The sequence below is a fragment of the Fusarium proliferatum genome (genome assembly GCF_900067095.1).
Source record: "Fusarium proliferatum ET1 genome assembly, contig: FPRO_scaffold005, whole genome shotgun sequence".
Classification (NCBI taxonomy): Eukaryota; Fungi; Ascomycota; class Sordariomycetes; order Hypocreales; family Nectriaceae; genus Fusarium; species Fusarium proliferatum.
In genome coordinates, this window is record NW_022194794.1 from 2,390,327 (window position 1) to 2,417,212 (window position 26,886).

The 26,886-nt window shown below is 49.6% G+C and overlaps 7 protein-coding genes across 7 annotated transcripts; 4 read left to right on the top strand and 3 right to left on the bottom strand.

Moving 5' to 3' along the window:
* Window positions 1-6,745: 6,745 nt before the first annotated feature.
* Window positions 6,746-11,755, top strand: FPRO_11032 (uncharacterized protein; the record flags this gene model as incomplete). The annotated part of the gene is made up of 4 exons (XM_031232060.1): window positions 6,746-7,178; window positions 7,227-7,353; window positions 7,402-7,713; window positions 7,804-11,755. 4 exons carry the CDS (start codon window positions 6,746-6,748, stop codon window positions 11,753-11,755), a joined length of 4,824 nt encoding a protein of 1,607 aa, XP_031082035.1.
* A 1,550-nt stretch (window positions 11,756-13,305) lies between these two features.
* FPRO_11033 (uncharacterized protein) lies at window positions 13,306-13,941 on the top strand (the record flags this gene model as incomplete). Its single annotated transcript, XM_031232062.1, has 1 exon — window positions 13,306-13,941. One exon carries the CDS (start codon window positions 13,306-13,308, stop codon window positions 13,939-13,941), a length of 636 nt encoding a protein of 211 aa, XP_031082036.1.
* Window positions 13,942-14,039: 98 nt separating this feature from the next.
* Window positions 14,040-15,680, bottom strand: FPRO_11034 (uncharacterized protein; the record flags this gene model as incomplete). The annotated part of the gene is made up of 1 exon (XM_031232063.1): window positions 14,040-15,680. The coding sequence occupies one exon, from the start codon at window positions 15,678-15,680 to the stop codon at window positions 14,040-14,042; it is 1,641 nt and encodes a 546-aa protein (XP_031082037.1).
* A 437-nt stretch (window positions 15,681-16,117) lies between these two features.
* Window positions 16,118-16,789, top strand: FPRO_11035 (uncharacterized protein; the record flags this gene model as incomplete). The annotated part of the gene is made up of 3 exons (XM_031232064.1): window positions 16,118-16,185; window positions 16,247-16,460; window positions 16,508-16,789. 3 exons carry the CDS (start codon window positions 16,118-16,120, stop codon window positions 16,787-16,789), a joined length of 564 nt encoding a protein of 187 aa, XP_031082038.1.
* Window positions 16,790-16,869: 80 nt separating this feature from the next.
* FPRO_11036 (uncharacterized protein) lies at window positions 16,870-17,384 on the bottom strand (the record flags this gene model as incomplete). Its single annotated transcript, XM_031232065.1, has 2 exons — window positions 16,870-17,190; window positions 17,253-17,384. 2 exons carry the CDS (start codon window positions 17,382-17,384, stop codon window positions 16,870-16,872), a joined length of 453 nt encoding a protein of 150 aa, XP_031082039.1.
* Window positions 17,385-20,242: 2,858 nt separating this feature from the next.
* Window positions 20,243-21,628, top strand: FPRO_11037 (putative PRS5-ribose-phosphate pyrophosphokinases; the record flags this gene model as incomplete). The annotated part of the gene is made up of 2 exons (XM_031232066.1): window positions 20,243-21,190; window positions 21,248-21,628. The coding sequence occupies 2 exons, from the start codon at window positions 20,243-20,245 to the stop codon at window positions 21,626-21,628; spliced, it is 1,329 nt and encodes a 442-aa protein (XP_031082040.1).
* Window positions 21,629-22,718: 1,090 nt separating this feature from the next.
* On the bottom strand, window positions 22,719-26,378 carry FPRO_11038 (uncharacterized protein; the record flags this gene model as incomplete). Its single annotated transcript, XM_031232067.1, has 2 exons — window positions 22,719-24,667; window positions 24,740-26,378. 2 exons carry the CDS (start codon window positions 26,376-26,378, stop codon window positions 22,719-22,721), a joined length of 3,588 nt encoding a protein of 1,195 aa, XP_031082041.1.
* Window positions 26,379-26,886: the final 508 nt, after the last annotated feature.

Sequence of the window (26,886 nt, forward strand, 5' to 3'; positions counted from 1 at the left end):
CAACAGCAACATCAATATCTGTCAAAACTGATAGATGACCAACATGATATTGACAATCAACCGCATGAGTGATTGGAATTCGATAGTTAGCCACTTGCGGCGCATCATAAGGGCTTTAAACATGATCTGACCTTGCCCAAGTGATGATGGGCCGCCAACCAACAACTTCGGCCACCCAGATAAAAGGACCATGATGCACGAGACTAATTGAGCTCAATCTATATACTCAATCAAGAGCTGACAACTATACTGCAGATGCATAAATACCCAAAGAGACTGGGGGTATGATCCGACATCAAGCCTTAGTCTGGAGTATCTTTTGATCCTTCTCGAGGATTAAGCCCACTTCCACGATTTAAATCGAGACGAGCAAATCTAAGACAACAAGCCAATCACGCCCGATGTCGAACGCCCGCTATTGTGAGCTCCGTCTCGTATCGATTCATTGCATATTCACATTTCTCAGCCTCTGATGGGCTAAGATCGAGGCTGGAATCGTCTTGGCACCCGCTTCATGCACATTGTCTAATATCGAATGCCCCGCGGAGCCGGCTTCATTCCAATTGGACCATGATCGAGGAAAAAGTGAGATCTAAATATTGGCCTCTTTCAGCGCCCTGTAGCTCTCTAGTGGATGATTGTATGCATTGTCAGAATACCCCGTAATTTAGAAGGGCCACTCGAAACCGTTGGCTTGCAGTTGGATCCCATCTAATGCTGGAAATGGGTCAATTGGGTCTGATTGCGGGGAAGTCTGAAGCCACGCGAGTTGATGGTTGGCGATGCAAGGGATTGCACTCACCTAATCTTCAACGTTACTGTGCTCGGTGTGCCAGCCTTACGTTGCAGTTACTGAAAGTGATTGAATTTGACTTAAATGTGACGAGAACCATGACACTTGGGAGAAAGCAGTGAGACAGAAGAACGTGGCCGAGCCTTTTAGGTAAACCCAAGGATTTGGTAGACCTAGACCCTGCCATGCGTGGGCGTTGATCCCCAAATTATCACATCTGCAAGTCAGCTGAAAGTGATCAGCAGTAATGAGAGAGAAACGCTGACTTGTTAACTCGTCAACGAAACTCATAGGAAGATGGTGTAAACTCTTTTGTAGAAACGTGGACTGTTCTGGCACGAAGACACTAGATAGGGCCACCGGGGGCTTCTTCCTATTTCGAGTTGTCCGTTATAAAAGTTCAGTACCTGGGTTAGTTTGTCCAACTCGCGCGATTCTTGAGCTACAAATTTGGTCAAGCTAGAGTCATTATGCGCCTGGCTGAATGTCACTCGAATAAGCGTATTCCAATGGACTGAAAGTACTCGGACAGTTGAAGTGTCCATATTGATATCTCGGAAAATGGGTGTACAGAGGGTTTGATCCCATAGCGGGGCCATGTTACCAATCACGTATCAAGTCAGATATATAAATCTTACATGCTGGCTTTGTCCCTGGGTCGATCTGATGGAGAAAGGCGGCCGACACTGCGACCGCGAGAAGACCGTTGGACTCGGAGTCTTTTACCAAGTGGCGTTATCAAGATGTGATGGTCACCATCCATCAGCTTGGCTGCGGTTTAGGCCGCAGGTTATAGCATGGAATCGCATGCTCATACCCCAGTCGCCATATCGAATGTGTGAAAGTAGCGACCGGAAGCCCCATGGCCGAGAATAATGTCCTCACCAAGGACCAGCATGTTACAGTTAAGAGGGGAAATGAAATGTGACGGGAAAATCACAACCCAGTGCACAGACCTGAGATTTTCTGAGCAAGTGAGTTGTGAGAAACTGAGAAAAGTTGTAGCTTTGATTTTGGGTAGGACTGCTTGATACGAGCTGCATGCGCGAGGTGAACCACCAGCAGCAGAAGAAGCAAAGAAAAGAAAAGGCAAGGGGGCTTCGATGTCTCTCAGATCAAGTGCCTGCAGCAATCCGTGCCCAGATGTTGCACAAAGACGCAGCTTGTGTGAGGCTGCAGTAAAGCCTGAGGAGACTGGAGACGACCGTGGGGTAACTTGGATTATAAGTTCTGAGGCCAGACAAGCCAAGCGTAGTCCCGGGATAATGAAATTGCGTAGGTTCTCGGCTGGTAAAAGTTCTTGCCCTCGGTCAGTGGCGCTGAGGCCCGGTCGTGTGTGAATATTAAGTGTGTGCAGCAGAATAGTATGTATTTGTGGAGCTGCCCACTTGCATCGTGACTATCTGCACATCAACGAGATAGGATCTCGGGCAGTAAAGCACCAAGCAGTAATCCAACAGCTGACAAATACGTGGTTGATGTCTGAATGCATTTGAAAATGATTCGGCGTTCATGACCATTCGCATGCACGTTTTTGAGGTCAAAATCAATTATCAATTCACTGGCTATGCTGTGCTTGACCTGCAGGAAACCATAGAAGTGAGAACCTGTACGGCGGAAGCGAGTAAAGCAAGGCGAACCGACTCAACAAGACGGGAGCCGTGACAGTGGACAGCATCTACTGCAAACGCCTGTCCTTAGCCGAGCGGTTGATAAGCAAGGCTTGGATAAGTGGAGGCGCTTGTTGGACTCGAGACGCCGTGGCCAAAGAAGAACTAGAAATGCCAAGGTTGTGACAGGGAGGCTGCCTGTCGGTCAGCGGTCCTAAGCCTGGATAAGCAACCTAACTTGGGCCTCAGCCACATGTTTCTGAGACAAACATCGGAAGAAAGGCTTTACACCGTCTTGAAATAAACAGAAAGACGTTTCCCGTCTTTTGTCAGCCAGATTTGAACCATTTGTGGAGGCGTGTAAGTGATGTTGAGGTACAGGTCTCAGGCACAAGGGACAATGACGGTATCACTGCCTGTATCCGTATTCGCAGCTTGAGGGCTGTTGATATCCATGTTCTCAGGTGAATTCTTAGCGCAGTTTCCTTCCTGAACCCCAGATCGACTGAGTCAATCTGAAAGACAACTGAAGTGAGGGAGCCAATTCAACGGTCAAGACCCTGTTCGCCTGACGGATGCGTTGGTACTGTACCCATCTTGAGTCACTATCCCCAGTTGCCAACCAAAGAGCAGGGTGACGTGTATGAAACGCAGATATCTGCGTTGTCAGAGGCTCGTCAAAAGATATACGAAGTCTGAAGTTTGAATAATAGAACATCGCTATTCTCAAGCATCACCCACCAAGCCACCCACGGTAGAGGATAAGGTGTGGGTGTGGGTATGGTAGCACTGGAACGGGATGGACCAGGGGCACGGGAAAAAGCAAAGAAAGAATCGTGTATGCGGGAGCAGAGGAAAGAGAGATCCACAACCTAGCAAACGCAACAAGGAAGAATGAACAAGGAGACTTTACGAATGGCAAGACCACCTCAAATTAGATGCCAGGAATGCTACCAAGGCAAGTCCAAAAGGTAAGGAAGGTGTCAAAGAGTCAGGCGTGAAAATGTTCACATCGAGACTTGCTCCTTCCGAAATATCGCATGAGGTCAAAAGTGGAGAAGCAACATATAAGTTACTATTCGGTTGGATATCAGTCGATAGGCGATATTTCTATCTGAAATGATATCAGTGGCTAAGGTATACAATATCTGGGATATTAGACGCGCGATCTTCATATCAAACACTATTGTCAAAATTTCCCTCATCATCTGATTTTCACGCCAAGCAATGTGCTTCTTAGTATCAGAACGTCTACAGGCTGATAGAATGACATTGTTCATCAAAGTCCATGCGGAGAGAGCTCCTTGCTCTTTCCGTTAGAATTATGTGGGTACGGACCCTCTTCGCTAGCGGGACGGGAAGGAGAGGGCGATTAACTCCCTGCAATAGAGGTGATCGGCCGGCTTATTGGCCCGTCCCGTTAAGCTAACATGGCCAATAAGCGCCGAGAAACAGCTGTAGCACAATTTTGGCAAGCGGGGTTTAGAGCTGTAGCCAATCAATGTTAGTCTACAAGCGCTTGCTCAACCCCCCCATGTTTCGTTTCCCCAACCACATGCTTTTCTATCATGCTCATCTCAACGACGAGATGTCTCCGACAGAGGCCATAGAGCACTGTAATCGACCGTTCTATATGCCCTATTGACCACTGCAGCTATAGAGGACACCCACTGTAAAATATGCTGCATCATTCTGCCTGGAGAAGCATCTGTGACGCTTCCATCAGATATGGATGGATGGATGTTGTGTTGATGCACCCACAGACCTCAATGTAAGGTACCGACCAGTCTTTGGTCTCGAAGGATACCCAGAACAACTGGATCGAGCATATCATGTCGTGGTGCCTATTCTCTACTGCACCAGCGTTACAGCAACTGCACTGCGTGGGAGCACGCCGTGCTGCCCCTACGCTGCTGCACTATGCTCTGCTATGTTGTCCTGCAATGCTTGAGAAGCCACCGCTTGTCGTGGTACCGACACCACTTGCATACCTCTGATCATTTCACCAAAAGAGGGGCAGCAGGGACACTGATTTCTGTACTCTACATGATTGATGGATTCCTATCAATGCAAATTCAGGATGAAATTTGGATGAGACGACGGCGGAGATCGTGACGACCAAGGACGTGCTTTCATGATAAAGAGTTATATCTCAAATGGTGAAACTCGAGCCATTCATGCGCTTGCAAGCGGACAATGGAATACAATTGATTGATTGATAGGCCGAGTCCCTCGAGTCTCAAGCTGGAATGGATCTGGAGATTTACAAGGGTCCCGGTCTAGTGAACCACACAATTTGATGCGCTATCCAACGACTTTTCTGAGAGACTTGAATTCAACGGCACGCGGCCAGCCCACGAGGCTAAATTTGGCAGGGGGCATTGCTCGCTAGACAATTGACTTGCTACGACCCATTGCTTGTCATTTCGCCTCGTCTTTTAATCCAAGATCCACAGTCGACAATTTACGATACGATGGCAATCCCACGTTGGACTTTGTTCGTCATTGCAAGGACGCAGCCGCCGGCCACGATCCATTCACATCAAAGTGACCGCCTCCGCCTCAATTGGCGTCTTTTAGATCGATGTCTGATGCTATACCATACCCAAGCCCCCTGTCAACGATACAAGAGGGGATCCCAGTCGTCTGCGGCTTTTCTACCCCACTCAACTTGTTAGTTCGAGTCCGAACAGCAGAAAGGTGCTCATGTTAACCCAAGCTCCCAATCCCCAACCGCCGTCGACCATCCTCCAAAACGACCCCTGGGTGCCATGTTGCCTATGAGCCGGTCCGTCTCCGCTGATCCATTCAACCCAACGCTCTCAGGGCTCTATTTTAATATCGTCTCTTTTCTGAATCGTCCACTGACAGGCCAGTACGCCACTCTCTAGGCGCCATCTCTGACTCTGGACCCCGACCTTGATCCATGATTGATGGTCCATCACACATAGCACACGCAGTAAAGGCACCCACACTGGTATGAACCCTGTGTCTGCGTCTTTCTCAAAATCGTCTCAACCTGCACTTTTTCTGCTCAGGGTTTCCTTCTTGGGCCTCCCTCTTCTTAGCCTTCTCTTTCCGCCTTTACATTGTGTATTGTGTCTCCCTGTCTGTTGGTGTCGCCTCATCACACTGTCACATCTTCAGCTCCAGCAGTTACCTTGAACCTTGATATCACAACTCCACCAACGACCGTTTACACCAGCCCCCAACGAGACTGATCAACTTCTTCTCTTCAGGAGAAAAAGGACCAAGGTAGGAATTTCAATTCATTTCTTTGTGGAATTATCTGTATTGTCTGCTACCTCATGCCCCTAATTGTCAATCGTACCTCTCCTGCATCTCGCCCTGGACCTCCCACCCGTTGTCATATCTTCCGTCTAAGTCGCATGTTGTCGCTCAGCATACATGCACACGCATACACACACCTACCTAGTCTACCTACACAAGGACATGCTTGATGGACCCTAGAATCATCTTCAAGGGATTTCAAGCTACGTCTGCAAGTCAAGCGCCGGGTCACACCCTTTTCACATCCCTCATCCCTATCCGCATCCACTACCAAGCTCTTCCTGGTAGCTACACTTTGACCTCGACCACTTTGCGCGCACATCTCTATTTGGCGTCGTCCGACCCCAGGCAATCACATCGAATTTGAGCAGGGTTGGCGGCTGTATTCTCACTGTTGCCGAGTTGCACCTGTAGCGTCGTTTTTTCCACTGTTGCCCTGGTTGATGTTGCTCTCGACAAGCAAAACCATTGCTCTGCCCATCTCCACACACATCGAGTCTTTCTCTACGCCTTCTTGCGTGTTTTGACTTTCTCAACTTTTTCGCACTCGCACTAATTCGCATTCCGAAGACTTCTCCATCGCCTCACCGCATCTGCCTCTTACTATACACCGTTGCGACCGAGACATACAGCCCCAAGAGTTCCGTTCGTTGTCCAACCTCACTTGCCCGTCGCTACCCGCGTGCCCGTATCGCATCGTATCGCGCAGTGACGAAACAGAATTCAGTATAACACGATCCGAGACTTTGGCTTACCGACACACCAAGAAACCGTCATTGTCCGGGTGCGGGCAGCAGAGCATTCCGAGGCATGTTCGACAGCCCTAAAGTGTAGCTTTCCGACTGCTCTTACGACCCCGAGAGCAACAAAAGTGTAGACCCCGCTATCGGGGGTCGTTCGTCGTCGACATCGATTCATCAGAACAGTACGTGCAGCGTCGCACAAGGCGGGCATCCTTGCAGAGCAGCCATAGCCCTCCGTGGTCATCCGACTGGCTAACACGGGCTCCGTTAACGCAGGTCAAGATTCAAGAAAGAATATCAGGCCCATCATGTCCGTCCCCGTGGCTGGTTCGTCACGGAATCGCACCGTATCGTTAAGTTCCGGTGGAAGGTCTGCAACAAGGAGTAAGACGTCGCAGGTCCCAGACAGCACCACGATGCCTCATGTTACTGATTTAAAGTACTTTGACCCCTGCGCCGCCACTGCTTCCATGTTTTTGTATGCCCAGGGTTCATCCGTTGTTTGCTGTCACCATGATACTCTTACCATTGAACGAAGGTTTTCTCGACACGCTGATGAGGTTCAATTGTTAGCGGTCGATAATCAGAGTGAGGCTGGTGGTGGACGTTTCGTTGTCAGTTACGATGCTGGCCAAACAGCAATTGTATGGGATCTAATGACAGGCGATGAGATCTCTCGATTTGCCTGTTATGATCATCTAACTGTCGCAGCATGGATGAAAAATGGCAATGTGGCTTTCGGTCAGTTATTGGGATGAGTTTCATATGATCATGACTAACGATTTGAAGGCAACACAAAGGGAAGCATTATCATGTTTGAGCCATCAACATCTGAACATGTTTCCTCAAGGACTATTGACCAAATTGCAGTGACTGCATTGGCACCATCAGCTGATTGCCGAACATTTGCCATCGGGTGAGTTACTGTCCTCCTCTTACTCAAATCTCACTAACACAGTCTCAGCTACCAGAATGGCTCTCTGTTTGTTGCAACCTTGCAACCACGCTTCACTATCTTACACAATCTTACCACCTCCAGAGGACCGTCACCTATCGTGAATCTCGCATGGCATGCTTCCTCGTCTCGGCAAAAGTCGGACATGCTTGCTGTCCAGATGCGTGATGGGGACTTGCGAGTCTGGAGTGTGGCAAAGAAATATAGCGTGGATGACCCTGCAAAGGTGGTTCGAAACCTCAAGAAGGCTGAGATCTCCATGGATGGACCCAACTGGATGGGATGGTCCAAGAACGGTCGCATAATCCAGTACTCCGACTCGTAAGTTTGCAGCTTGCCACCCCCATAAAACGCCCTAGGCTACGCGCGCGCTTAGCTGCATGACCCTATCATCAACTAACATCTGCACAGGCAAACACAGTCATGGGATGTTAGGACAAAGCACGTCACTCACGATCCCATCCCGACTCTTGATCTTGTTCGCGGCCTTGCCGTCTATGGCCCGGGTGCCACCTTGTTCACCCTTGGCCCCAATAACACCGTGCAGCAATTTGACCTGAACTCACCGGCCATCATGGTCGCCAATGTCCAACACCCAGCAAACCTATTGCCACCCTCGCCCCCAGTATCAGAAGAAACTGGTGATCGATCAGCGACCTCGGCTACTACTATCGCCTCCGAATCTGAGACGAGCTCTATCCCCCTGGACATGAACATTTCCGAGAGTGACGAGGATCACCTATCACCATTCGCTCGCCTAACTCGACGCCAACCTTACGACTCTGGCAATGAGCCTTACGAATCAGCCAGCCCTGTCTCCAGCCGAAGTGGGCTCTCATCCTTATCTAAGTCCTCAGCTGGGTCATCTCAAACTCCTGGCCGCTATCCTGGATCCATGAGGTCAAGAGGACTGTCAGAAAACACCTATATCTCGGCTGGAACCTCGATCAGGTCATCAACTATTGGCAACAGTGCTCATGGCAACACAAGAGATTTGGACACTTACTCCATGGGATACTCTCTTGGCACTACAAGTGTTCCTTCCATGGCCTCGAGCCGATCAAGAAGAAGACCTTCTCGCCTGCGCAATGAAGTTCCCCGTAGCCCTGACGACAACAAGGTGCACGACCTATTCAAGTTTACTCGAGCGCGTCTCAGTGATATTCCTTACAAGCATGCTATGGGTGCCAACAGTCCTCGCCTCACCAATGATGATCTGCGTCGTCAGATGCTCAACACCATCTTCGGATGGAACAAAGAGGTTGAAGACCTGATTAGGGACGAGATGAGTAGACATCCCCAAGGATCCCCCAGCCGCATTCTCTTGGCAAAATGGCTTGGTGATATCGATCCCAATATCATGAACGCAAACTTCGAGAACATGACTTCTTCTGACTGGATGTTGTTGGCTCTGAGCGGCATTGGGGGCCATACCTCACAACAGAAGCTTGGCCATACATACGTCCAGCGCCTACTTGAGGCTGGCGACGTGCACGCAGCAGTTACGATTATGCTTGGTATGGGTGAGCACAACGACGCCATCGAGGTTTATATCTCTCACAAGCGCTATATGGAGGCGCTGATTCTCACATGCCTCTCAGCCCCTAGTGTTTGGGAACGACAAGCTGCCATTATCAGGAAGTGGGGAGAGTGGGCAGTTCAGCATGGCCAACAGCAGCTAGCAATCCGATGCTTTGCTTGCACCGACCAGGAGTCCACTGAGCCTTGGACTTCTCCATCCGCCGCGCAGCTGAACTTCCAGACTATGACTCCAAGTATTCCTGAGATCTTAAGCCCGCCTCTCTCACCTCCCGGTGTACAGCGTGGCCCCCAACGCAGCATCGCAAAGACCTCTGCCCTCAAGCTCATCACCTCATTTGGTGATCAAACGCAAAAGTCAAAGTTCTTTGCTGGCGACGGCGGTCAAACCCCGATTGCCGCGGGTGTAACCCCTATCGCTGACTCTGCCGGCTCTCCCGCTTTCTCTCATGCATCCAACAACGAAGCCACGACGGCCTTCCTTCGCCCCTCAAACAATAGCAGATTCAATACCCCAGTCTCTGCCCGAGGACGTGGACGCTTGCCATCTATTGGTGAGATTCCCTCAGACCTCAACCGGGAGGCACTTCGATCTGCCGAGCTGTCTGCTGTGCCATATGACTATGAGCCTCGATCTGGTCATGCTCGGACACCATCTGGCAATGACAACATGATGATGGGTACCGCATTACAGCGCGCTGCTACTGCGAGCCCGATGATGATGCGAGAGCACGCTCAACGCGTTGTCCAGCCAAGTGAGGGCGATTTTCCACCACCACCTGACCAGGCCACTATGCTGAAGATGCAACAAGCATCACGTAATCATCGCAATGGCTCCCGTGACCGCATTCCTGTGGGTGTGAATCTACAGCTGCATCCTGGGCCCGCTCACGATGACATCACATCTCCAGAGCAGTCAGTTACATCTTCTACCCGCTACCACTGGCCAACTCGCCGCAGAGGTCCTGCTTCTGTGACAAGTTCTGTCACATCTGCATCAAGCGCTGGAAGAAGTCTTCGCCATCAAGCTGTGCGAAACCGAGAGGACTACATCCATAGCTTGGATGCTGCCAATCACTACTCCAAGAGACAGCGAAGTCGCCAGCGTAGCCATTCAAGAACTCGGGATGCTTCACGCAGTCGTCCCGGAAGCCGAGAGCGAACTGCACGCTCCCGAGAACCTTCTGAGGAACGTGGACGTGTCAGTGCTCGCAATTGGCCCAAGGCGAAACGATCGCCTACTTCTCCCATTCCAATGTCCCCGGAGGACTTGCTGAACTTGAGTACTCCACGACATGGTCAAGTCGCTGAGCCAAACACGGTCCGCAAGGTCAGTGGATCAACTGTCAAGCCAAAGAGCCGCAATTCAAGCCGCGGAAGTCGCCGCAGGAGCCCGGAAGGCCGTTCTCGCCCGCCAGCTCTTACACTTCGTGGCCGAAGTCAAGGTCGGGAGAGTTCTGCACAGCGTTCTCCTTCTTCACCCTTGCCTTTGAGTGCTGCCATTCACCATTACCAAGGCTCTGAGGATGAGGAGGACTACAGAGCGGCCATGGCTGCCCAAGAGGAATTCAGGAACAAGCACAGCCGCAGTGGCAGTCGAGGTCTTGGCTCACCGGCCTTGAGTAAGCAAGATGCTTCGGAACATCGACGCAGGGCCAACTCTGAGGTTGCCAACTTCGATGGTACTATCTCTATTCACGGCAGAGCTGCCTCAACTGAGCATGCTGGTGATCTCAAGCAAATGAAGGACGAACGTCAGCGAAAGAAGGAGCAGGCTGCACGAGAACTCGAGGAGCGCCGCAAGTCTCTGGCCAAGCGTGCCCAAACACCTTCAATCCCTCACCCTAACGAGTTCTCTCCCGCTCTCGCAATTACGGTTGAGACTGCTGAGCCAAAGCCGCTGCTTGATGATATCCCACCTCGGAGTGCTACTGAGCCACCACAAAGAAGCATGTACGCCCGTAACGGACCTGTTATCGGACTTCCAGCGACCCCAAAAGCCATGCGACTTATCATCGAGGGCCACCATGATCAATCAGGAAGCACGCCCAGGCCCGATGTGCCTAGTATTCCAGCTGGCTTTTCTCAACGATACTCGCCAGAAACTTCACCTCAACAGTCTCCTGAGAGAGAAGAGCCAGTTGCTGAGCCCAGTCTCACTCTGCTGCCATCCACTGTCTACCAGCCACCGGCGCGACCTCCTATTCCTCGTAGCATGTCAGCCCCCATCCCCGATGAGCCTGGCCAGCGCCCTGCTCGCTTTGCACGCAAGAACAGTGTTGGACGCATCGAAGAAGTTGTCCCTGGTGAGCGACGACGTTCTCACGAAGACCCTATGCCACCACCTCCTCCCCCTCCAGCACCCCCTGTTCTAAAGGAACTCAGGCATTTGGCTTCACCACCTCCACCGCCTCCTGCCCCTCTGCAACACGCCCAGCGACATCAACAGGCTGGTGCTGTGGCATCAGGCATGATTGAGATTGTCATGGATGACGATTTATCATCTGGCAATGATCAAGCTTCAGAGGCTAGCCCTCCGGCTCCAGCTTCCCACAGGAGCCACAACCGAGGCAGAAGCATCGGAGATAGCAGCAGCATCTCAGGCCGCATTCACAAGGCCACTGAGCGACTCCGCTCTGCCAGCCGCAGCCGAAAGGAGTATGTCCGGTCTCCTCCTTTTGAGGCCCCCTACGAGAGCATTCCCATGCCTCGACAGATGAAGTCTCCTCCACCAGTGTCATTCAACCCGGATGTTTTGCGTTCGCCAATTGATTCTCGAAACAAGCACTTGTCGACTGGCTTGAACCGAAACGAGATGATCTAGGAAGTCTCTCGCGATGGTGGCCAGCGCGCTGTGCATTATTTTCTTCCTTTCTACCACTCCCTATAAACTTTGTATTTGATTCTGTGCATGGCGATCGGCGTTCTCTCTCCTCCCGAGTCGATACCATGGTCCTTCGGGGCTCGCATTTTGGCATTATACTTCTGTCCTTTTCTTCAAGGATCTAGCTGTATGACGACTGGAAACTACTGCATCTTGTTTCTCTCTTCACTCTTGATATCACTTTCGGATCTTTCAAGGCCCTTTTCGCATTATTGGCAAGGATGCCAATGAACGTATACGACTTTACATTTCTTTTGGTCGGACCATGAAGGTTTCTGCAAACTACGACCACATTTACTTACAACAGACTATGTTTGAGGAGGATGGGCGCGGTACTCGTACTGTATCTTGTTATATTTATCGGCGGAATGTTGGAGGTAGTAAATATTGGGTAACGGGAGGATCCAGGCAGAGGGAGGCTGATGGGTGAGAAAAATGGGTGAAGTGATGGGGGGTTAACGTAGCGACTGCTTTATACAATGTTGCCTCGCGGCACTTGTTTGAGTTAGGGGATGAGGAAAAGGGAAATGGAAATGGAAATGGGTGAAAGATGGGTAGGAATGGATTGGAAATGCATTTTGATTCCCCCGGAGGGTCTTAGTACTTACGAATTGAATGAACAACTGCTTTGCATTATGGTTACGCTCGATAGTCATTATGTTAATTATGTGTATATGTGTGCTGGAAGCAGATTTCTTAGAGCAAAGAAGTGGTGATAGCTTCACGTCTGCTCTGCTAGGCATAAGATACACTTTGGGGTTCGAATCACCTCAACCTGATGTCGCATAAGTACGAGAAGCTGATATATGATTGACTAGTTATAGGAGAGATAAAATTGATATTTTATAACGGTATTGTTTATTGATGTGAATTGTTAAAAAATGTAAAAAAAAAAAAAAAAAAAAGACAGTTGGCTGCTCCATCTCATCCACTTGCCATCCCAAATCCCCCCGCACTGACGTGTTCCCACCCGCCACGCGACGGGGGAGAGATCTCTGCAGAGTGAAACCTCCCTCAAGGGTCATCTCCAGTGCTTAGGGCCGCAAAGTTCCAGCATCGTGAGTTACCTGCACGAGTGGGCGACCACCGCAGCGTTCGGGCGGGGCGCGGCGAAGGGCTGAGGCACCGAAGCACCACAGTATTGGGATGGGCGGTTGAGCGGGTTTGAACGCCTTCACCGTTAGACCATTACAGTCGAGAGTCATGTCAGTATTCATAAGCTATATACCCTTGACCCCAGAATGTGGCTGGTGGGGCGGTACTGGGGTGCTACAGTGGGTGATACCCGTAGCTTCAGTGGATCGCTAGCGAACAGCTTCCATTTACCCTCAAACACCACTGCAACCGCATTGCGATCACAATTACGCAACACAATCATGGTTCAATAACAACGAGCTCGTTCGACTTCGCCGAGGAATCCCTGCCATCAATTCCTCTGAAACACTCTCTACAGCCACGATCGGCCATTGAACATACTCCAACCTGTCGCAATGCTCTCAACATCGCCCCGTCTTCTCATCCGACATCCCTCTCCAACAACCGCCGAATTCACTGTCACGACTCTCCGGCCGATTCCACCAGCTCTACATACACTGCTCTTCATCTCCCGAATTATCCTCTCGATCTTCGCCCTTCTTCTTCTCCACGCGCGCCTGACTCTACACCCTTTTCTCGCCTACGCCCCTCCCTCTCTCCTCAAGATCATACCAGCTTCATACCTCCGTGCACCAACCTCGACCGCTGCTCTTGCGCAAAACATACCGCTATCTGTGCTCGTTCCCGTGAGTATAGTTGTGCTATGGCTATCCAGTCGAAGAGGCTACGCCAGTGAGAGTATTCTCGTTATAAGAGGCTTGGGTGTACAGACTAGTGAAAGTCCAGGGAGTTATCTTGCAGGTACGGCGACGAGGTTCATACCGACCGAGAAGATCCAAGACATTCTCGTCAATGAAGCGTTTCTTGGGTTCGAGGTGAGATACTACCTCATTGTCATAGTCGAAGGCGAGGATGATGTGGTGGTTGTATTTCCAGGCTTATTACCACCACGAAAGATTGTGGAAGAAGTTTGGAGGGGCGTTCGACGGTGTTTGTATGAGCAAAGAGGAGAGGATAAATCACTGGGCTAAAAGGCATTATACCTATAGAGGCTCATGGATGTGCCCAGCGTACGATGATATGATTTAATTCTTTATTTATTCCTATCCTGAAACGCATTGTGCGATGCCTACTCATCCATGGCCTCGTCTGCTTTTCGCTTTCCAATGCCCTTCTGGTTTCGCATATCTTCTGAGCTAGTATACCCCTTTCTTATAGCATATCTCTCATTCTGCTCTTCAGGAGACTGCAGCTTGACCTTTTGCAACAATGGCACGTACCGGCCACCCATACGGCCACCGTTACCACCCTCGTAGACAACTACACTGTTCGCCTGCTTGCCCGAGGGCTCAGGGCGAGTGACATGCCTTGAGGGATCTTTGCTGCGCTGTGTAGATACCATTTGCAACAATTGGTTCGAGAGCAGCTCGTCTAACTTGCGCTCTCGCCAATACGCCCACATACCATCCATGACACCAAAGGGGCCAGGTTTGCTAAGCGCAGGGTCATCTGCGAGATACACCCAGTCAAGTCCATCGGTCTTCTTGGCCGCGGGGTCTACCGGAGCGGAATCTGTACCAGGGAAAATGCAGTCCCAGAGCACCAGAGGCACTTCATCTGCCATGACATAGTTAGGCTTGCAGGGGTTGGCTTTAACGTCGAGCAGAGTCGTCACAACGTCAGGTGTCTCTAACTTCTGACCTGCAAGGAAGAGTACAGCAACCATGTGACGAATCTGGTGCCACAAGAAAGCAGACCCTCGAACGTTGAACGAGTACACCTTGGGGTACACGGTGCCGTCGTTGGGCAAGCCTCCTGCAGGGACGTACGTGGATCCAGAAAGATATGGCAAAGCTGAGCTAACGTCCTTGACCTCTTGGATGTCGGCCTCGTAAATTGTGCGAACGAAGTTTGTGATCTGCTTTCCAGGGTCGATCTTGCAAAAGTTGCGGAAATCATGCTCGCCTTCATAGCGCTTAGCGGCCTCGCGCATCGCCTCAATGTCGAGCCAGCCATTCCTTGCACCACCAGCGCTGGGTTCAGGAGTAAAAGCAGGCTGTGTAAAGAAATATCGGTATTGGCGCTCGCGACATGAGAAACGAGCAGAGAAGTCTGGGGGCGGAGAGGGGCACCAGGCGAGGATGCGAATATCAGGGGGTAGAACACGGTTAAGTAGCCGAGGATATTGAAGCTCATCCTTGATATCATCGAAAGACGGAGTCTCCTCCACGTGCTCTTCTTCTGCGTTCTCTCCCACTTGCTCGTCAACGACCATTGCCTCGCCTGCTTCACTTAGACGCCTTTGCTTTTTAGGCAAGGGTCTGTTACTTCGAACTCGGAGGCCGATGACTTGACCGAAGGCGCTGACTCCTTTATCTGTGCGACCACATTTTGAATACTCGCAGCAGTCAAAATCGACAATTCGTTCATCTTCAGGAAAGATGAGGCATGCTTTTGTGAGAGCATTCCATAGTTCCTCCTCAATCGACGGAGCGTTGGCCATAGCTTGGAACTCAAAGCCACCGTAATTCTTGCCCAGATACGCAAGTTTCAAGGCGATAAATCGTGTAGAGTATTTGCTGGGATCCATCTTTCTCTTTCCCTTTGGTTTCGTCTTCTTGGCTGCATCTCCCGCTTCATTTTCAGGCTGAATCTCAGGTTCAGGTTTTGGCTCTGGAGCAGGCCGATTTCTGAGCTCAGCCTCGAGTTCCTTGACTTTCTGAATGAGACCGTTTTTGGTCCATGACTGATAATTCAACTCTGCAGACATGGCGAGGTACTTGGCACCTTGGGGCTGCAGAGGAAGTTTTGGAGATTCACCACTTGATGATTTTTTCGGTTGAGGTTTGTTTTGCGAGGACTTTCGAGTTTTGGCTCGGCTGACTATGCCTTCGAGCGAAGTTTGACGCCCAAGACAGCGACTAAAGGGTCTCATGAAGTTGGTGGGTTCCAATTTTGGGAGATTATATGCAGACCAGTCAGAGTCTACAAGTGGAAAAGGGCTTTGCTGCGGTTCAAAATGTGGCTGTGCTAGACGGGACGCCACAGTTGGGGGTATACTGATAAGTTACGTACAGCTCTCATCTCATCTCTATCTCTGGCCTTCATTTAATAGACACCATATCTGCTCTTGTCGAGCTGGTCCATTTTCCATACATCAAACTGGAATATAAGCATATCAACGGCTTTGACTATCTCACATGCAAAATGGACCCCGAGGTGATCAAGATTCTCCTTGTAGGCGATGAAAAGTGCGGCAAGACGACCTTTCTCTCGTATGTAGTCTAAATTCCTCTATCGATTCCTCGATGTATCATACTAAAACTATATCCTTAGACGACTCAGTGCAGGTGAAAAAGTCAACCCGATTCCCATGCTCCGTGATATGGATCAACCGTTCATCTTCGGTATTCAGACAGGAGCCAAAAAGGTTCAGTTCGAGTTCTTCGACACATCATGTCCTGATAACTGGAGGACCCTTGACCCTGATGCCATTGTCATTTGTTACGACATCAGCCAACGGTTGAGTTTGATAAATATGCAGAGATATGTAAGTTCTCCATGAACGGTGTCGAGCATGCAACTCAGACTTGATAGTGGAAAGATGAAATCAAGAGGTCGTTTCAACGCATCGATACCCTCCCCCTTATCATCCTTGGATTGAAGCGTGATCTGCGGTCGGAGCAAGATCCGAACGGAATTATATACCCGCAGGAAGGATACCAGGTTGCGCAGACTCTACGAGCTGATCGATATGTTGAGTGTTCGGCGGTGACGGGTGAATTGTTGAAGCTGGCATTTGAAGATTTGTGCAAGACGGCTATGACTCCAACAACGGGCACAAACAGCCAGAGCGCAAGCACATGCGCAGTAATATGAGATTTGAGGGTCGCGGATACTGTGATCGAGTAGTGGGAACATGAGTTGATAATTAGTTATTATATTGGTGGGCTGAGAGCTCAGGCAGTGGCGTCGTTCATAGAAACATCAGCGCCCTCTTCTTCAGCACCGTCCTCCGCAGCGGGGAACTGGCCGAGGACTTCAGCGATGATATTGACCATGGATTCCTGCTGCTCCTCGTTGAATCGCTCAGACATCTCCTCAACAACAGTATTGAGAGCAGCGACTGAGGCGGGGCGCAGGTTGATGATCATGACTACTTCACCCTTGGCAAGGTTGTAAGGCCGTAAGCGTTCTAGAAGTCTGGAAATGCATCCCTCGGTGTAGGGAAGGGGTTCCTGGCTTAGAGGACCGGGGTTTGTGCGAAGATATTGGAGGAGCTGTAAGGAGTGTCAGTTGTGTTTCTGGGCATTAAATTTGATATTGAATGAAAAAATCTTACCTCGCGAACCACAGTCTCGAGATTTGGGGGACCACGACGCTTGGCATTTTTGTATCGTTCGCGCTGCTCTGATACGTGCTGATACACCTCGTAATTTGTGAGAACGGCCGATTGTGCCTCAAGAATCTTCATGGTGAGTGGCGAGTGAGCTCATGCGACGCAACGAGCTGTGAGATTGATACGAAGCATTGAATGAAGGTCTAGATCAAATAGTGGATTCCAGTATCACGAAAGAACAAGATCCAGTGCTGGCCAATCAGAGGATCAGTAGATTTGACGGGGTCTGATTCAGCGGAATTGTTCCAGTGGATGCAGGCCTGGAACGTGCTGTAATTCTTGTGCGACACTGGAGGGAGGCTTCCATTTTTTCTTCTTTTTAACACTGGCTTCTGCTACCTTGTGTGAACTTTGACGCGGGCTCTTATTGGGTGAAGCTAATAATGGTACATGAAGTTTAACGCGGTGTGTTGTTTGCATGTGAGTCTGGCTCAAAGCTGGGGAAGGGTTTGGACGCACACGTCAGAGTGCATCACTTTATGCTTTTCCTTTCTTTTCTTTTTTCCGTCTAATGAATTCTTGTTCTACATTGAGCCAATAAGAGTTTCCAATTATGGCGAGAGAAACAGCTAAGCTTGAGGAACATCTGGCCCATCTACTGGTAGCGGTACCATGCACTATGCATGTACAGGATCCAATGAGGAGTCATATGATGCTCAATGGCATCATATAATGGGACAATCTATATGTCGAATTGACAAATTATCGGTCTCAGTTCTTTGCGTGCCACTATGTTCGAAGAAGGAGGTCGCGTGCATCTCCACTGGAAAGGCATGCCATGCATGCAAGCCACTGTTCCAGAACAAAGGTTGACCGATGCCGGACATTTCAGAAGAATAGGAAGCTAGAAGCCTCGATAGGTCCCAGGCTGAGACAAGGGTTATTTTTATTGGTACCTCGGCGCGAAATTTGGACATAGGAGAACAGCCAGATACCTCAAGCAGTAGTGGTTCTTGACTCCAGTCGTTGGGTTGTTCTTCTGAGATTTGGGTGGTACAGATCAAATGACTGACAACCCCTGCCAGGCTGAACATCCAATGTTATACAGTTTCAAGCAAAAGAGTTTATTGGCGCCTTATTTCACGGCGTTACGGAGAAAGTTGTTCTGCGGGAGGGCCGAGTTTTCCTCTACACCTGCAATATGAATATAAATAAAACTTGATATCAAGAACAAGAGAACGGGATGCTCCGGTCGGAATGGCGGTATGCAGCAGGTATCCCTGTTTGGAAATACTTTTATTTTTATCTCTCATATATCCATGCCCACCGAGGTTCTTAAATGGCAAAACGGAGGAGTTCCAGATACCCTGACTCTAGAGCACGTACCCTGGATACATGACAATCGGCGGGGGTGGGTACCAGTCACCCATGTACAGATACCTCTCTGACTTTTCGGGTTGAAAGTTACCAGAATTATCATGACATGTATTGGAAAGAAATAATTCCTTATACAATATGTCAAGGATAAGAACTTAGTATAATCCATATTGTAAGAAAAGAATGAGATATCGCAAAGTATCAGATATTTCCAGATTGAGAAGTACCAAGACGCCGTCATTTGTGCCTTTACTGCTTTAGTGAGTCCCCCCTGTGGAAATGTCAACTTGGCGGGTGCCGCCATGTCATCATCTGTTTTTGGTTGCTGGAGGGTTCCCCGATCACCTCATGTACAGTACAGGCTCTCTAACCTACCTACCTAATTCATCCATTTACAAGCCCAACTTTGATAATGAGCTCAACCAATACTTTCTGATTTGGCATAAACTCAGCCATTCCAACTTCACTCTCTTCCACAAAAGTTATATCTAGGTACTCACTACTTCACCTACAAAAGCATTCAACTTCTCACATCATGGGTCTGTGATCTTCCACTCTCCCCATCATCTCCACTCCTCCACCCGGGGACTGCCCGCCGTCGTTACGACCATTGCGCGCCATCCTCGACTATTATTTCGTCGATTATCGCTTGGCTTTTGTTCTTCTGGGAGTCCCCCTTCGTCAACATCTTGTCCTTGGAGATAAACACCAGCTACCTTTATTGTCGAGCGCCCTTGTAGTGAATACCGTCTGTTAGAAAAATTATACTGCCTCCGACACCGGCAGACCGTCTGTTTACTTGGAGATCCCTGTCCTGTCATCCAGCTTCTGAGCACTGAGCACTCTACACTGAGCCTGAGCCGCCTGCTTCAGCACAGCACAGCACAGGACAGCACAGTGACGTCGGTTTGGCCCTGAATCCCTGCTGGTCCGCCAAAACGCTTTATCTGGCCGCAGCCATCCAGATTCCCCAATTCCGTCAATAATAGGCATCGGCTACAGCGTTCACGGCTTCACATTGCATTACCTTGCCGTGCCGCCCCGGACACTGCTTGCTTGCTTGCTTGCCAGGCCAGGCCAGGCCAAGCTAGCCAACTCTCAACTCTTGCAGCATAGTTCGACACTTGAACGACCTATTTCCAATCACACCTCCGCTAAATCCACAGGCTCCCCACCCTACACACTGCCGTTGCTGCGCTCCAACCCAACTACCTTAGAAGCCGGGGCTGCCATTGACAAAGGCCGAGTTTAAAAAAATTCACAATAGGACCTCAACACAGTTTGAACTTGCAACCTTTCTATCCAGCCTCGATTTCGATCTCGACTGGCTTCAGTCTTACTCCGGCCTGTTTCGGATTGTCTCGGGTCTTCTCCATCTCTGCCTTGTCTCATCAACCGCTGTCGAAACTTCATTCCACCGCTAGAAGCTCTTGACTCAGTCTCGGTTTCCCCTCAGAGAAAGAGAAAAAAAAAAACTACGTAGTCACACCCCTCCGATTCGGGGCCCCTCCACATCCGTTTTCCGCTTCCGTCCTTCGCCGCATCAAAACTTTTTGCTCTTCTCGCCGACAGCAACCTTCACCTCTACCACAAACCGACACAACTTCACCTTCACCATGGTGCGCAATATTGTTGTTCTGGGAGGCAACTCCCACCCGCAACTCACAGAAAATGTCTGCCAAATTCTGGGTGTTCCGGCAAGCAATCGCATTCTTGGAAAATTCTCTGGCGGCGAGAGTCGCTGCGAAATCAAGGACTCAGTTCGCGGCAAAGATGTCTACATCATACAATCTGGCTCCGGCAACGTCAACGACAACCTCATCGATCTCTGTATCATGATCTCAGCCTGCAAGACTGGCTCTGCGAAACGAGTCACCGCCGTTGTCCCACTCTTCCCTTATTCACGACAACCCGACTGGCCCTATAACAAAGCCGGCGCACCTTTGTCGCAGATCTCTGGTTCCTCCAAAGACTACACATTTGAGAGTGTTCCTCCCACGCCTCGTCCAGGTGGCCCCAAGTCAGCTGGCCTGCCCAATGGTGTCAACAACCTGACCGAGAAGCTCTCGAAAACAGCTCTCGCAAACGAGGGCGCGACAAATGGTGCTAACGGCACTAACGGCGTCTTCAACACTCCTCGCCGCTCAGACACCATCTCGAGCAGCACCTCTGAGGCCCGTGGACACCATGCAGAGAACTCGACCTCTTCCCAGAGAAATGCCTACACCACCCACGACTATGAGAACCAGTCCAACATCTCTGCTTTCCAGCCTAAGCCTGGCTACAAGCAGTGGATCGCTCAGGCTGGTACTCTCGTTGCCGACTTGCTCACCTGCGCCGGTGCCGATCATATTATCACGATGGACTTGCACGATCCTCAGTATCAGGGCTTCTTCGACATTCCTGTCGATAACCTGTACGGAAAGGCGCTACTCCAGAACTACATCCAATCTCAAATTCCTAACCACCACACCGCTGTCATTGTGTCTCCTGATGCTGGAGGTGCAAAGCGAGCTACTTTGATTGCGGACAGTCTCAAGACTGACTTTGCTCTGATTCACAAGGTAATACCACAGAATTCTGATTTTGCTGCTTTTGAAAACTCATGTCTTGCTACAAAGGAGCGACGGCCCATTCGATTTACCGAGCATCGCAACGCCAGTATGATGCTAGTTGGAGATGTGTCAAACCGCATCTGCATCCTAGTTGACGACATTGTCGATACTGGTAACACCATCACGCGTGCTGCGAAGCTTCTGAAGAAGGAGGGCGCTACTCAAGTCTATGCCCTCGTCACCCACGGTGTCTTCAGTGGTGACGCTATCGCTCGTATCAATGCTTCTGCCATTGACAAGATGCTCGTTACCAACTCTGTTCCTCAAAACGAGCATCGTCGTCTCTGCCCCAAGCTTGAGATACTCGATATCTCGGCCGTTTTTGCTGAGGCCATCCGTCGTGTTCATCACGGCGAGTCTATCAGCGTCCTTTTCCAGCACAACTAGAGTTGCTGGAAGCGCACTTACGGTTTGTCAACAGGATTTCATCTACTCAAATCATATGAGGGCTCGTTGCCCCATGAATAACACCACGCCGAGATTACTGGATACCCGTGTTTTCACGGGCAATATCCCTCTGCCACGGATGTCGCAAAGTCTATCCCGAGTTGCGGCGCGCTGAAATGATATGGGATATTTTCGTTTTGGAGTTTACCGGGGAGCTTCTGCATCATACTGCATTCGCCGTCCGCCAGATTTGGTTTGCTGGCATTCTTTTTTTCTCTCTAAAAAATTCCCATTTACACTCATCAAACAACATCGATCAGGTACTTGGACCAGCACACGACAGTGTGCGACGAAGATTATGGGAGGGAGGGATTTGGTTGAACGACTGCAGCGCGGGTTGGGGCACGGGTTTACTTGCTTTCTGCTATGCTGCACAATTTCACCTATTCCTTAGCCTGGACTATCGTGTTCTCCTTTCCTGGGACCTAATTCTTCTCTTTGCTCTACACAATCTTTCCTAAACATCTGTCTTGGGGTACTACCTGTATTTCTTACCTTTCGAGGTTGGAAAAAGAGTGGTATGTTTGGAGATATAAACCAAAGGACATTTCTCGGAGATTCGGTTCTCTCATCCCAGTCCTGCAAATGCATAGAAGTAAAATCAAAACGTAGACATTTGGATCAACCAAAAAGTAGACAGGTGCTGGCCTAGTTGCTGTGCTGTGACGGGAGACTAGGTCGGCGGTTCAGTTAGCCTTGCAAATGGCGATGCTGTCAAAAAGATCAAGAAATAAATATATATAAAAATGTTAAAACATGTCACTACATGCTGTTCCGGAATGTCGATCGTCAGACGAAAACTGGATAGTTCTATCACCTGTCAAGCGAGCGGATATAGTTGTGAAGAGAAACATCATAGCAGAATGGCTTTAATTATTACCTACAATCTACTTATTGGGTGTCCTGGGTCTGATTCTCAGCCAACTCCCCCGTTGGGAAAAACAAGAGTACTCATAACTCGTAATTCGTGACAAGACGGGCACACATTCTCTATATCTGTCAGGAAAGGGTCCCCAATTTGTTGATTCCACTACGTCTCGGAAACGTTACTCATGGATTGCAACATCTGAAGATCGGAAGGAATCTGCCACCCATGGGCTGCGGCCGCTCGTCGATACGCATCCACGGCCTCAAACATACTGTAGTCCATCTTCCCCAGACTTATATGATGGACTCTTTCGAGACGAGCTGGAGGGTCCCTTTCGCAGAGATTCAATCTGACTTCAAGGAAAACCTTTTCCAATGAAAGAGCCGGGGACCAGCCTGAGTTTGTGAGCAGCTCTGAACATATAGCGCCGCCAATAGTAACATGACCTCCACCTCCTTGAGCAAAAGGTAGAAAGCGAGGTCGTATCACACGAACAAAAGGAGGCGAAATTGGAAAAGAAGCACCAAATCGAAGCTCGAGCACGATGCTCGAGCATCCATGGCTGGCCATGTCTTTGGCAAGTGGTAAGTCCCTGTCGAAACTGTGAAGCTCGACGAACCAATGGAAGAGGTTGTCCAGCTTGTCAAAGTCTATGTACCATCCCAGCGTGGCCAAGTTGGTCTTGGACTGGGTCTTTTGTAGGTCTTTGATCTGACCGTTGAGTGCGCGTAGAGCAGCTGGTGACGATGATGCCCACGTAGGCTCAGCGAGCTTAGGAAGAGAATCAATGTCAAGATCACCTGGTTGAAAAGGTGTTACATCGTCAGGTCCCCGTTGCGTTTCACCGAGACCCGAGTCTGTAGATGTCCGCCGTCTTTTTCGTGTTCCTATCAACTGAAGGTCATCACCTTCGTCGTCCGATGCTAGTAGAACATCGATATCGTCACTCATCTCTGGGCTTTCCAAAGAGCTTGAATCGTTGAGATTAGGACTTCCGTTTGAATCCGAATCATCAAGAACGATAGGATGGTCTATGGACGAACCCGTGCCATTTTGCTGTCCTTGTCCGAATGCACGTCGGCGAAATTTTGGTATGGCTGACAGAGGGATATTAACTCGTTGCTGCAGTCCATGGGTTAATTGATAGGCAGGGTCTTGTTCGATATAGTCCTCGCCCTGCACCCTATCAGGAAACAGCCCTTCATTGGATAGGGAGACAGAGGATTCTGGTTGCCGTATTTGGATTTGAACAAAGAGATAGCGGCATTGTATCCAATCGATCCTGTTGACGACGAAAAATGGATTCGTTGACACAAATTGAGATGGACTATTGACGATCTCACACATGCTGATAGCACTCGTGACCTTCAATGCTGAGCCTGGCCACGCTTTCATCGTATCGCGGTTGGAATATGCGCGACTAGTCTCGAAATCTCTTGCCAAATAAACGCCGTTGCCATAGGCACGCCCATGAAGCGTGTTCGAAAAGTCAAGGCCGGTTCGAATGATACTATGCCAGTTGGAAAGAGGGCTTCCATGCCATGCGAAGAGTGTTTGGTAGGTTCTACCGGTTCGAGATCTCGGTATTTTCTGCAGCTCATTGAAGAAAATGTGTTCCTTTTCAGGAGAACCCTGGGCAAAGCGAAACTGCATCCACCGGTAGTCCGCGCTGCGGACAAGGCTACTGTTCTGTGTTTGTTCCTCTGCTGCAGATGCCCCAGGGTCTGGGCTATCCTGTACAATATGTGACCTATTTGAGGAAACGATCCAGTTCAGTAGACGTAGTGCTGATCCTTCAATTTGTTTCCAGGAGGATAGCCGGCGCCCGGGTACCTCTATGAGGTATTCTCTCATTGTTTGCACAGGTGGGATGCAACTGGTCATGAAGCAGAGTGCTTGATCACGAACCGCATCTTCGAGTTCATCTATATCTTGACCATACTTGTAAATTAATACTTTTACACCATCTGTGGTAGGTTGAGTAACCTGATTCACAGAGTTCTCTGGGGTTTCCTGTCCAATGTTGTCGAGACTCGTGAACGTATGCATGACCTTGAACCAATAGTCGGTATCGATGCACGATTCGATATAGCAGATATGTTTCTCGCGATCTGAATACCTTATTAGTCTTCTTGTCAAAGCCGATACTTGACATGGTTTTGCATGCTTTAGGTTTCACTTACATGTTCTCATGACTGGTGTCTGCGAATCCAGAGTGTTAGCACCAGGGATGAAAAGCATCAGCCAATGGCCCGCTTTGATAGTTCTACAGGCGTGAAGGTCTTTGGATTCAAACCTCAACAGACCAGTGTTGAAGTAAGCATCAGCGCTGACCGGGGTAGAAGCACTCGCTGTGAACGCTGACGAGGGACACTTGAGACCTAGTCCTCGGGGAAACTCGCGGAGACGGGAGCGGATGACGGCAGCATAGAAGAAGCTCACAAGAAGGTCGACCACGTATGGATTGTTGATAATCTCGTGTTCGATGCTCTGGCCGAAACCCAGGGACAAATACTGGTAGAGGCAAAGCTCAGTCTCACAAACGAAAGGTTTTACGGCCTCAAACCCTCCTTTTGCTCTTCGATGGCAAACCAGACAGTACTTGGTGCATTTGATCAACCTCTGGAGGCCGAATTGCATAGCAATAAGAACGATGTTGAGCTCGTCTGCATTGCTCGACAGGTAATCATGCCGAAGAAACTCAGGCTCGAACGACTCGTCAGATGACTCTCGGTCCTGACAGACAATCACGTCTTGAGCGTGATCGACCATGTCTCTAGAATGGTGACCTAAGCTCAAATTGTATTCCAGCTCTCGTGCTTCATCCCACGATATTCCTTCTGATCGTCGCAGCCGTAAAAGGGTTGGAAAGAAACGGTTGAGAAGTGCGTCAAGAGACAGCGACATATAGAGCGGAATGAAGGAGTCCGTGCTCTCTTCGTCTTTGTCTGTTAGCATTACTGGCTCTTCCGCTCCTGCAAACATATGCCTCATGGATTTATAATTTGGCCGCGGACTGCTGCATTTACCAAGTTTGAAGTTCATTCGGGTTTGGTCGGGAGGAAGACGCTGGAAGTCTAATACATGAGGATAAGTGGATGGTAGTTTGCAAAGCATGACAATGTATTCTGTCGGCTCAATACCCCAAGCTTCCAGGGCTTCTTCAGGGATTCCAAGTTTGCATACTCGAACAGAGAGCGAGAAGATACCGAAAGACGACTGGCGTATTTCTTCAGGGGGGATGGAGATGCAGAACCCCTCTTGTTTAGCTTCTCGCAAGTGACGCTTCAGGCGTATCATTGATTCTGGATCATCGGCTTCAGTGGCGTTTTCCGAGGCAGATGCGCCAGGTAGTAATGGGTCGATATCTATCTCATCGAACTCGGCTTCATAGAAGGAGTCATCGTCATCCGAGAGTAGATCAACATCTGATTCTTCGCCGTAATAGGGCGGTGCCTGTGAAATTGACTGATTGGAAGTGCTCAATTTTGTAGCTAACATGCTGCAAATCAACTTGATGGCATCAGCGATAGTAATGCCATCGGTCAAGCTGGAGGTCTCTTCCAGCCACTTCTCTAGGTCTTTTGGTGTTTCTGAGGAAGTGAAGATCATAAATCCCGGGTGATTTGGGTACGAGTCTGCATCCTTCGATAGGGCTTGGACATCGATGGGGGGAAGTTGGGCTTCGTGCTCTGCTGCGGGCGTATAAGTGAAAGCGATCTCTCCATCGGAATCGCCCTTGCGCAGATTTGATACATTAGGGAAGCTATCAAGAGCTTCTATCGCGACCCGGAGGTCGAGGTTGAATTGCTTGAGACCCATGGACCCTCTCTCTTGTTGTTGAAGGGGGGCAGAAGGCAAGAAGGGAAGAAAAAGGGAGAAGATTCAGAAATTTCGGGGGATAGAAAAGATGACCTTTTGCCGAAATCTGGCAGGCTCTGGCAAAGTTTGTTTATTTAATGCTCCAGTCATAGTCGACTGTGATTCAAAGTCTGTGTCACGCAAGTACCGACCTGCACTCGAGAGCGTGAAAGAGAAGCAGAAGTCGGGTGGTAGTACCTTAGGGCTGTTGCTGCCTGCCACTGTCACTGCCACCTTAGTCATTCAAAGACTTTAAAGTGATAGGGCCAATGAGAGAAAGGCCATTTTGCTGCTCAAAGGATTGCATTGGCCGCATCATCATGAGAGCGTTTGATGGATAAATTCACTTGATTTTATTCCCGTCTTCAACTCCACGAATCCTCACATCGTTTGGCATTGAGGATGGTATTAATATCCGTCCATCAATTATATGGACCTGGGTCTAGTTAGTTTAGACAGGCAGCTAAGA